The 12,008-nt window shown below is 43.9% G+C and overlaps 1 protein-coding gene across 1 annotated transcript in view; it reads left to right on the forward strand.

The window, feature by feature from the left end:
- Window positions 1–12,008, forward strand: part of LOC108876515 (adenylate cyclase type 6) — a 32,109-nt gene that overhangs the window by 14,636 nt on the left and 5,465 nt on the right. Inside the window, exons 4-17 of the mRNA XM_018666077.2 lie at window positions 3,234–3,383; window positions 3,782–3,903; window positions 5,498–5,609; window positions 5,909–6,036; window positions 6,262–6,420; window positions 6,529–6,670; window positions 6,834–6,962; window positions 8,688–8,716; window positions 8,972–9,119; window positions 9,244–9,341; window positions 9,484–9,571; window positions 9,716–9,832; window positions 11,396–11,566; window positions 11,701–11,876. Of these exons, the coding sequence (XP_018521593.1) occupies window positions 3,234–3,383; window positions 3,782–3,903; window positions 5,498–5,609; window positions 5,909–6,036; window positions 6,262–6,420; window positions 6,529–6,670; window positions 6,834–6,962; window positions 8,688–8,716; window positions 8,972–9,119; window positions 9,244–9,341; window positions 9,484–9,571; window positions 9,716–9,832; window positions 11,396–11,566; window positions 11,701–11,876 (1,769 nt within the window). The remainder of the gene's footprint in view (window positions 1–3,233; window positions 3,384–3,781; window positions 3,904–5,497; window positions 5,610–5,908; window positions 6,037–6,261; window positions 6,421–6,528; window positions 6,671–6,833; window positions 6,963–8,687; window positions 8,717–8,971; window positions 9,120–9,243; window positions 9,342–9,483; window positions 9,572–9,715; window positions 9,833–11,395; window positions 11,567–11,700; window positions 11,877–12,008) is intronic.

The raw sequence follows: 12,008 nt of genomic DNA on the forward strand, positions 1-12,008 counted from the left end.
TTTTAACTGCGCCGCCAAGAGGTTCCTGCTTAAGTAAATGTCGAGCGAGGCTCGTCTTTGAGAGCCAAAAGTCTGCAGGAAGAATGGTCAGGAGGCATCAGTGGAAGAGTCTAAGTCCAGCTTAGTTGTTATAAAGAGAGTGGCACTGCGCTAATGATGAAGAGCTGCTTCTGCTCTCTTTACACCACATCACTGGAGAGGGGGAGTGTCAGAGCGTCCCTGGATTTGCATGTCTGGATGATATAAGTGCAGCAACAGACACAACAAGCTTCAAGATCAAAGAGCTGCCAGTCCAAAAGGAGTCATGCATACACATACACGCATAGCTCACACACATAAATTTATTCCAAAGCCTCTATGAATGCCTGTGTCTAATCTCCAAACTGTGTGGTGACTAAGCATATAACTATAACAAGCTTTTTTTTTCGTCATGTTTCCCCACACTTGAGTTTCACTTATTTGGAGCTACCATGCTGTTATATTGAGCTATCATTCAAGATGTAGTCAGGCAATTGTTGTTTGGCTCTAAGAAAGCTGAACCTGAATGGAGCGAAACTGCTTATATTTTGGGGCTTTTGCTTGGTTCTCAATGCTGCACTTGGATTTGCATCGCATTTGCAAAATACATGCGCATCCTTGCTATCACTGCACTATTGTTTGTTTTTTCCTGTTCGACAAAATACACAAAACCCCAAATGTGGGGCCTCCTTAGCTGCATTTACTCACACTCTGTGCCTGTTGCCAAACTATCAAAATCAATTTGATAGGAATGTCTTAACTTGGACCGAAATCTGAGCGCGCTCACATGGGAAGCTGAATTGTCTGAATGTAAATTGAGTGCACTGCTGAGAAAGCGTGGTCTTGGGAACTGCAGGTGGCCCTGTATCTCAGACAGGCCACTTAACTGAGTTATCTAGCTCACTCTGTTCAGAGCCATCTGCTCAGGATTAATGTGATCAGGTTGTATCAGCACCGTTCGGGACTGGAGTGTCAGGTCTCCATTGGTAGTGTGTAACATTACGACACGGGGGCTTATCAGGAAGCTCTGGCCTGTGAGTGATTTCTGAACACAATAGGCTAATCACTAATTGGGCGACAGCGCGGCACAAATTCAGGGTTGCTCTTAGAGAACAATTGCTCAGCCGGTCATGCAAAGAATGCGAGTGGATGTTCTTCACAGGTCCTCGCACCTCATCCTCAATAGCCCGATGATGAGGTGCCTCACACCTCCTGACAGCTTTGATCTGATTCCCTGAAAGTTAACTGACAGTTTGCATCAGGAATTCTCTGTCATCCTGCATCAAGGAGTTCAGGTAAAAGTGCTTCTTGTTCTTTTCTGAAAACCTGTTTCAGGCAACCAGGCTGCATCTGTATCCCTCAGAAAAAAAAAAAAAAAAAGACGATACATTTCAGATGCTCTGTTGTTAGCTCCCTGAATAATGTCATGCTGTAGCTACATTGGGATTGGTATTTACCCAATATATCAAAGGCATGTTTCCTTCTGCACCTGCGAACCATTGAGGTGTTTATTTTTGCTTACTGCTGTGCTCCAAATCTAGTTTGGCCATTTATTTTCAGGTGGAATAGGAAGCTACCACTGAAACTCGCTCCAAGCAAACAGCGTGGAATTTGCCTGGTAATGGTGTTCTGTTTCAAGCATAGGTTGTTAGATTGTCTCTGTCTTGTTATGACAACAAAGGACAAGTTCTTGTGTATACAGTGTAAACCTCATCTCAGAGCCGTGGCAAAAATCGCTCTACAAGTTTGAGGCCTTTGTTTTTGTCTCCTTTCATTGGGAGTTTTGACTAATGTGTGGACTATAAGTAGCTCTGTGGTTTAATGCTCCTCCTGATTTCTGTTTTAGTCACATTTCAAAGGGAATGCAAAGAAATGCATGCAAATATGCGATGTATGCATGTATACAGATAATCATCCTCCATCTCCAGTTCTGTGTCTCCCTTCCGCTGTCTGTCTGATAAACACAAATTACAAACACACACACACAAAGACACACTGGTTTGGCAACATACCAGCCACGGCTCAGAAATACTTATACTGGGGATGAAATTTTTCAAGTCTTCCAGTTTAGTAATGATGTTATTAAGACTGATTGAAATTCAGCTTTTATGTGTGTACCGTGCCTGCACGTCTTTTTCTCATTATTGATGATATCATCTTCAGAGGAAACACTCAGTGCTCCGGTCATGGGTCAAGTGACTTTCCCAGGCTGGAGTGTGTTTCTGAACATGGAAGAGGACGTGTGTGTGGGTGTGTGTGCCTGTGTGTGTCTGAGCGGAGGGGAAGTACAGAGCTCAAGGCTCCATTTCTGATGTTCGGTCTTGGCCGTGGACTAGTGAGAAGAAAAATCACTAACAGACTTACGCACTGGCTTACCACACGCACTCAGCAACACACAAGGCGCGCACAGAAAGCAGCATGGAGGAATGCTTTAAGGGTCGATGACCCCACAAAACTAACTGTACTCTATATCTAAACTTAATTTACTCAAGCAGCAGATAATGCTGTTTTACAGTTTGTGCGTCTGCATTCTCAGAGCCTTATTGTTCAACCAACATACCTCCCAGCACTGGATATACAAAGGAACCTAATAGCTATAGCGGCTTCTGTTTCTCACCAATGTCTAAGGCTGTACATTCACATACATTTACCATGTATCTCTGTCACACTGCTTTACACCACTGTAAATCGCTCCATTTTGACAAGAAACAGCTATTTTTGTAGATTCATTACCAAAATTCATCTTTCTTCCCATTTTTCATTTTGAGTTAATTCCATACAAGCTATAAAGACATGATGAACTTTCAACTCAAGTAGAAGGAAATCTGGAGTCTTCACGTGTCCCCAGTCATGCATCCCATTCAGCCCTCTGGGCTTCCTATCTGTGCGACGTGCGGAGAATGTCCTCTAGCCGAGCAACCACGAGGCCACGGTCATCATCTCTAACCAGATCACATCTAATGGCCCCTCAGACGTTTGAGGAATTTTTCTCCTTGCACTAAATCCTATGACATAGAGTGTTATCAATTTTGTTTCTTGACCTCACCCAGGTCAGGCTGAGTTCACTGTATTCTTGTGATGTGACATATGCATACTTGGTGGCATTCTCATGTTTTTTCCTCTCTCTCTCTCTCCCTCTCTCTCTCTCTCTCTCTCTCTCTCTCTCTCTCTTCACCCTCTCTGTTATGTTTGTATGTATGTGTGTGCGTTTTCAGGTCAGTGCCAACGTGCTGATCTTCCTGTGCACTAACATGATCGGGATCTGTACCCACTACCCTGCTGAGGTCTCCCAGAGACAAGCCTTCCAGGAGACGAGAGGATACATCCAGGCCAGACTGCACCTGCAGAGGGAAAACCAGCAGCAGGTACACATGTGTACACACATAAGTACAGAGACGCGGGCGCATGCATGTTCAAGCAAATAAGTGGAGGAGGAAGCCACGTCCGCGTCCTGTAGGAAAACTAAACACGCACGCACACAAATGCAAAAGAGCAACAAATGGGTGTCTCCATTTTCTAGTCTGATTTGTTTGTCTCAGTTTTCGAGGTCAACAATATGTTCTGGAGTATAACACGCATCTCCACTCCTCTCTTATTTGACTAACACGTTCCCACGCAGATGCCAACAAGGCAGGGTGACTCACTGAGCATTCTAACGGTGAAACAGATGAAAATGAATGGGCTCTCTCTCTCTCTGTCTTTCTTTAATTTCTCTCTGTGTCTATTCTCTCTCTCTCTCTCTCTCTCTCTCTCTCTCTCTCAGGAGCGCCTACTGCTGTCAGTGCTGCCAAGGCACGTTGCCATGGAGATGAAGGCTGATATCAATGCCAAGAAGGAAGATATGATGTTCCACAAGATCTACATCCAAAAACATGACAATGTCAGGTAAACACAGACACATACACATACATGCTTCTACAGGAACATGTTAACCCTCACTTGGGAAAATGGCAGAGAACTTGTCTACTTTGCTGTCACAGCTAGCACCAGTGGCTTTGACCTCACTCCACTGACTGATGTGTCAGTTACAGAGTCACTCCAACAGCTATTTCCCTGACAGCATGTATTATGCATGTTGTTGTTTATTGACACTGACAGCACCGGCTGCAGTAACAATATTGATTTAGGCGCACTGCTGTGCTTTCTGCAGCAAATGATAGGAGGCAGACCTCAAGTTTGCCGGCCCCCTCTCTCAGCCCTCACCACTGGATCTCACCTCCCAAGTGGGAATAAACCAGTACTAACAGGTGATTGAAACTGTCCATCCATTAGCCTACCGTCGAGCGCAGCCGGCGCTTTTCAGGTTGCAGTGGCAATAGGTGGTAGGGGACAGTGAAACAAGGCAGCAGCAGAGATCTCCTGTCAGAGGTGACCCAAATAGGTGCAGGTGATGCACTTAGTGGAACAATCAGTCACAATGCTGCTGCTCTACCACGGTGTAAACTTACAGGAACAATCCATTATCCACATGCAACACAAGAGTAAAACCTGCTGTCTCTCCTAAATTGATGTACAGGTCATTTCGTAAAAGCACCAGCACAAGACAACAAGAAAATCTATTTTATTAATGTTTTCTGGTTCTGTTGAAGGTTTATTTACACCATTAATGTTTGTAAAACAGGCCTATATTTTAAACTATAGTTGGTCTTGAGATAATTTTTTTTTAAAAATAGAAGTTGAATTCTTTTTTTTTTTTTTTTAGGTTTAATGAGTTAACTACATTTGCAGATCATATTTTTCTCTTTGTAAACTCTTGGCATGCAGATAGGTTTGGTTTTGTTTGTGCAGATTTTCTCTGATGTGATGCTTACATAACTGTAAAAAAAAAAAAAAGTGCTATTTAAAACTGTAACAGCAACATCTCTCCTAAAAACAATGTACTGGTTACTCTGGATAATCCACAGAGCCTGCATTCATCAGTGTTTGTAATTTGGGTGAAATGACCCTTTAATGTATTGCATCATGTCTAAGAGTCCTGGTCTAGGTGGGAAACGCAGACAGTGACTGGACTGCTGTAATTAAGGGCCAGCGCTTCCCCAGTGGTTGACCTCATGGGATCTACAGCGCCATCTGTCGCCCTCAGCTGGAATTTAACGTCTGCTGTGTTGTTTATCCTCGCTTTTCATTACTATCAAAAGTTAGCAATGAAAGGCATGCAGACAGGGGGACGGGGGGTGGTGTTCTCAGAGGGACAGGCTGGAGGAGGTGACCTACATTGGCCTAGATGATGAGAGCCAGAGCCGAACAAATGCCTGACTCCCTCTCTCCCCCTCTGCTCACATGGCAGCTGGACAGTGAGAAGGGACGGAGGCGCTAGACCATGTTAACTAACTCTATACTATATTGATTGATCTCATTCTCTGTCTCCTTTTGTCTTTCTTTTCCTCTCTGTCTGTTTCGGTTATCCTCACCCTCTCCCTCACTCCCTCCCTCCCTCCCACCACCACTGCTGCTACCATCACCATCACCTCCTCTTCAGCATACTGTTCGCAGACATTGAGGGCTTCACCAGCCTGGCGTCTCAGTGCACGGCCCAGGAGCTGGTCATGACGCTGAACGAGCTGTTCGCCCGCTTTGACAAGCTGGCCTCGGTGAGCACTGACACCTGCCGCCACCATTTTCACAGCAGAACTTTGAACCACGGCTGCTTATGTAACCGTACAGTCTGTAGCCTTCACTGTTAGTATGACAAAGCCAACATGATGTACTTGTTGGGGGGTGGGGGTTACTTAAGCATTGTGTAACACATCAATTAGACTATGCTGAGACTGATGAGTCATCTGAATTATGCATAAAAGGCTCTATATTTGAGCATGCTGTGTATTAGCTGTAATGGAGTGCCTAATATTTTATATGTGTGTGTGTGTGCGTGTGTGTCCTTGCTGTACAGGAGAACCACTGCCTGCGTATCAAAATCCTAGGGGACTGTTACTACTGTGTGTCAGGGCTGCCTGAGCCACGGGCTGACCACGCCCACTGCTGTGTGGAGATGGGAGTAGACATGATTGAAGCCATCTCGTGAGTCAAACACACACTAATGCACTGAAACACAGCAACCCACACACTCAGAACAGGAACACACACCCTCACAGTCATGTAGTAATATTCCACCGAAGGTCAAGTAAAGATTTTTGCTTTGTTATTGTCAAACAGAGTGTCGAAGAGATGCCATGAAGCTGAAGTTTGTTTTTTTTTTTTTTTTGACAGTAGCATGTGTATGTGTGTGTGTTTGTGTATCTGCAGGCTGGTGAGAGAGGTGACGGGCGTTAACGTGAACATGCGGGTGGGCATCCACAGCGGTCGTGTTCACTGCGGGGTCCTGGGCCTGCGCAAGTGGCAGTTTGATGTCTGGTCCAATGATGTGACGCTCGCTAACCAAATGGAAGCCGGAGGGAAGGCTGGGTAAGTCCCTCCTACTCCACCTGCCACCGCACTGACATAGGCTCCCGTAGCCTGTTTAGTTTCTTACACACTGTATGTTTGTGTATGTGTGTGTGTGTGTGTATGTAGGCGTATCCACATTACCAAAGCCACACTTCAGTATCTGAATGGGGACTACGAGGTGGAGCCGGGATTTGGAGGAGAGCGGAACGCTTACCTGAAGGAGAACAACATTGAAACCTTCTTGGTGCTGGGCTGCAGCCAAAAGAGGGTTAGCACTCGGTCAAACACACACACACACACATGTCCTTGAGTCCTCCTCAGAACTTCACATTAGTGCCATATTTCACACAAACAATATAATGGCTTGTCACCTGGCGTAGAAGACCTTGTTTGTCAAAGCATCTACCCTGGTGGGGTTTCTTCACTTCCAGAAAGAGGAGAAAGCCATGATGGCCAAGATGCAGCGAGCACGTGCAAATTCTGCCGAGGGACTGATGCCACGCTGGGTGCCGGACAGATCCTTCTCCAGGCCCAAGGAGTCCAAAGTCTTCAGGCAGATGGTGAGATTCATGAGCACTTAGCTCAGCTCGTGGCACCTGTTTTTCTTGTCTATATCCGATTCCCTGTGTCATCTTCTCCACTCTCTGAAGTCAAATCATAAATATCCCTTCTAATTATGTCCTCAAAGTAGCTGTTAATATTAGATATTTCTCTTACATGGTCATTCAAGGGTCAGGGGCCTATTGTTGGGAAGAAATCTTACTAACCTTCTATCAATACACTTTATACATCTTTTCTTATAGCCTCTGTATCTTTTTAGCCACACCAGCTATTTGGCGTAAGGGATGACAATAAAGTCAGGCAGTCACTCATTCGGTCCAGGCTGAAATATCTTAAAAATTATTGAATAGATGCCATGAACTTTGGTGCAGACATTTGTGTGTTCCAGAGGATGAACTTTAATAGCTTGTACTTTTCCTCTAGCACCATCAGTGGGTTGACACTTGTGATTTTGAGTAAAGTAGTTAAACTGCTGTTGGATGAACTGCCACGAAATTTGGTGCCGACATTCATGTCTCCCCCAGGATGAATTGTAACACTGGTGATTCAAGATTCAGGATTCAATTTAATTACCATTACGCAACACAAGATTGTGTAACAAAATTACTGATGTAATCCTTTTACACTATTCAAAAAGAACAGAAGTTATATAAATTAATGAATAAATAATCATGTCAGAAAAATAAAACTACTTTTGTGGTTGAGTGCAGAGGATGAATTCAGTAGTCTCAAAGCCTGAGGAAAGAAACTTCTGAGAAATCAGGTGGTGCGGCGGCTGATACTTCTGTATCGCCTGTCAGACAGCAGCAGTGTGACCAGGCTTTGGCTGGGGTGGGTGACCCTGTAGCATTTCCTCTAGCTTTCATCATCAAGTCAAAATTTTGGTTTGTCCCGTTTGATTTACAGCCGAGATTACTGCAAAACTAATGACATTCTCATCAGCCTGGTAAAGTAAAAGCAAACCATTTTGCAGACCACATTATTTCCCATATACTGTCTTGCACTGATAAGCAAATATTAGCATGCTAACACACTGAAATATGGTGAACATGACTGCTTAAATCAATATGTTAATTGTCATTTTCAGCATGCTAACTGAGTTTATGTGCAGCCTCACAAAGCCCCTAGCATGGCTGTAGACTTGAGTTTTTTTTACAATACCTTTACCTTGAATGAATAAGATGCTCTGTAAGTATGCATCTGAGTATGCACCTGAATGTGACAAACATGTACAGGGCGACATACATGGAAAAGCTTAAAGCAGTCAGTGGGAATGTGAGAAGTATTGATCCGTTCCCATCAAACAAACAGGAGTTACAACAGGGCTCCCAGGGATTCCCAGCTCATTGTTTACTACTGAAGCCAGTCTGAGGAAGCTGCAGCTGCAGACATTTCTCCTTCTCACTCTCTCCCTCACTTCCTCCCTCTCTTATTTATTTCCTTTTCTTTCCTACATTCTTTCCTTCTCCTCCTCCTTTTGTCCTCGCCATCTCAGAGGGTTTGAGCCCTTTGGGCAAAGAGGGTGTAATTTGAAGCCTCCGAGCATTAATTAAAACATCAGTCTGGCTCTCAGGGATTAGCTGTGCAGATGTCTGTGTCTCTGTCTATTTTTCTGTTGTACTGTGGCTACACGATAATCTCTCCCCTTTCTCTCTTTCTCTTTCCTGCATCGTCTCTTCTTTTTGCTCTCGTTGTCTCACCCTCTCTGTTTTTGTTTTTCTCAGGGCATCGATGAAGCATCCAGCAAAGACAAGTGAGTGTTCTGGCCCCAGTTTTTGTTATTAGGGCAGCTTTTGTTATTAGTGGTTGACTGGCAGACTGTCAGTGTAGCGGTCTAACTTTAGAGCCCACTGTTGGTTTTATACAGTCAGATCCAACCCAGCACTAATACCATATTAGCTCTGAGTCATCCTGCCTGTCACAGCATAGGGCTGACTCCCTCACACAGACACACACAGATAGGAACACACACACCACGCAGTGACCTATTGTTCCGTCTATCTCGCAGCCGCTGCGCTCAGGAGGCCCTGAACCCCGAGGATGAGGTGGACGAGTTTCTTGGACGGGCCATTGATGCGCGCAGCATCGACCAGCTGCGGAAAGATCACGTCAAGAAGTTTCTGCTCACTTTTCAGACCGCCAACCTTGAGAAAAAGGTCGGTGTTGGATGGGAGTTTGTTTGTAATTCACCAAAACTCCTTGTCAAATGGACTGTACTGGTTATTTCCTCTTTAATTGAGCTGCCATGAAACTAAGCTCTCACTGATCTCCTGTTTTCAGTACTCCAAAAAGGTCGATGATCGTTTTGGGGGATATGTGGCCTGCACACTCCTTGTTTTCTGTTGCATCTGTTTCATCCAGATTATCATTTTCCCAAAGTAAGTAGTTTACTCTGACAAGTTGCCTTTCCCAATTTCCCAGTTACAGTGGATTGTGGACAGGAAATGTGGTCTTGATTAGTTTAAGAGGAGTTAATGAGAATTCTACATCCTAATGGGCCTCTTCTCTTCTCTTCCACAGAACGACACTTATGCTTGGTCTTTACATCAGCATCTTCATCATCCTCGCCAACATCCTTTTCATCTGTGCCATCTACTCCTGCATTAAAGTAAGAAACCAAAGCCTTCATCACTCATATGACTCCTCTTGCAGATATCTTCAGATAAGAGTCATTATCACATGTCTTCAGCCCGCATCACTAATGGTATTAACTCTCTCTTATCTGATCTTGTCCCTGCTGCCTGTATTCAAGCTCTTCCCAGTTGCCTTGCAGACTGTAACCAAGAAAATAGTCCAATCTCGTGCAAACAGCACACTGGTGGGCGTCTTCACCATCCTCCTCCTCTTCATCTCTTCTTTTGCTAATATGGTAGGGACTAAAGCTCTTCATTTTTGTCTTCTTTTTTTTTTTGTATCGTTTAACAGTTCTGATTCTTAACATGTTGCTTCAAGATGTCCCACGCAGTAAAATGGGGATGGAGCTCTGTATCTGCCTCAGTTTCATTGGTCCGTCTTTCCATCAACCTATCATACACTTCATCTCGTCTCATGTTGCAGATCAGATTTCACGACATTTGAAGAGATTTTGCACCATCTTGGCATTTTTAAAATTAGACCAGTTTGCCTGAGGGGGTGCTATAATTAGGGGTTGAGCTGCAGTTAATCATAATCCGTCAGTGTGACAGATGGAGTTGTAGAAATCAGTCTATTTTTAACCGTCATATTTTTTACATGTTTACTAACAACATAGAGACCCACTTACCTCTAAGTTTGTGCATATGTGGACCAAAACATATTGAATATGTCAGTTTATTTATTCTGAAATCTCACTTTCCTGCTCCAGCAACAGTAAATGTACTTTTTAAATGATGGCATATAAAAACCCTTCTCCCACAGAAGCTATGCTGTGATCAGTAAAGGTGTTTAAATAGCTGTATATATTGTATATACCTGTTGCATCTTGTAAATCTTTGAAATATCAGGTCTGCTTAGGACATGTGTCACCTTGTGCGTCACTCTTTGTTTGTACTTTTTGCCTTGTAGCTGTTGCTTTTTGTGCTGTGGTGATCCACTTGTTTTATTGGTGGCCTGCGGGGTTGTTCCAGCCTGTGATTGGTTGCCCAGTCTCATGCTCCAACATCAAACTAGCCAATTTAAATTTCATAAGGACTTATTCACTAGATTGTTTGCTCAGTGCTCAGTGTTTAGAACTCTTTGACTATTATTGTATTAAAAATAAAGTTACATTATGTGTGTGTCTGCAGTATAAGGCGGCTTGGTGGTGCAGTGGTTAGCATTGTTGCCTCACAGCAAGAAGGTTTTGCGTTCGAAACAGTTCAGCCTGGGGCTTTTCTGTGTGGAGTTTGCATGTTCTCTCTGTGTCTGCGTGGGTTCTCTCCACGTTCTCTGGCTTCCTCTCACAGTCCAAAGGCATGCAAGTTAGGTTAATTAGTGACTCTAAACTGCCCATAGGCTCCCACGACCCTTATGGATTAGTGGTACAGATAATGGATGGATGGATGGATCACCAGTGTTGAGCTATGTGACAGAAGGCTTTTAAGATTCTCTGGCAAAACTTGTAAAAGACTGAAATAAAATGATGAAACAGAAATGATGAAAATTTATTGGATGAAAACACCTGGTTACAGTGTTTGTTCATTGACTAATGATTGGCCCAGGGTCTCAGCTGGATCATATTGTTTGGAGATATTTGATGTAATTTAAGATCACTATTGTTGTGTTATATTATGTTTATGTTATGTGGTAAGATATGTATCATTATCAGATTGTTTTATGTCTCAGAAATGGATTTTGCTTTCTTTGTCTTTACTATCACACAATACAGTATTTAAATTTTCATGATTCTGTTTTCAGGATAACATTTGTGTGTGTTTCAGCTTTATTGGCTGACTGTTTCTCTCTTTTCTGCCAGTTTACCTGCAGCAGAGAGAATCTGTGGCACTGTGTGGTTAAAGAGCAGAACATATCAGTGAACGAGCTGAACACATCAGTGAATCTCTGCCTGCTGCACAACCTGACCAAGATGGTAGAAGATGGTCTGACTCTGTGTTCCAGCCAGGTCATGCCCTGCCATTTCCCAGAGGTCAGTCCCATAACATTTTAGCCTATCTACTAGTGTGATCTGTTGTCAGTGTGGTCATACACATACACAGGTTTTTTTTCCAGTATGTTTGAATATTTATCTAACATTCCTCCTCACTGTCTCCTCTGCTGCAGTATTTCAGCTACAGTGTACTGCTGACCCTGCTGGCCTGCTCTGTGTTCCTCCACATCAGCAGCATAGGGAAGCTGGCTCTGATGTTGCTCATCCAGCTCACTTTCCTCCTGCTGGTGGAGTGGCCTCAGGTGGCCCTGTTTGACAACGCAGACCTGCTGGTCATTGCCAACACCCTGTGAGTCTCCTGCCAGAAACACACACGTACACGTGTACACTCAGTCCTCCCCAATTGTTCAGCTCCTGTGTCACAATACTGTGGTTTAGGTTGTGCATGGCCTACTTTTTAATGATAAAGTTTAGATTGTAC

This window comes from Lates calcarifer, linkage group LG6, assembly GCF_001640805.2.
Source record: "Lates calcarifer isolate ASB-BC8 linkage group LG6, TLL_Latcal_v3, whole genome shotgun sequence".
In the NCBI taxonomy this organism is placed as follows: Eukaryota; Metazoa; Chordata; class Actinopteri; family Centropomidae; genus Lates; species Lates calcarifer.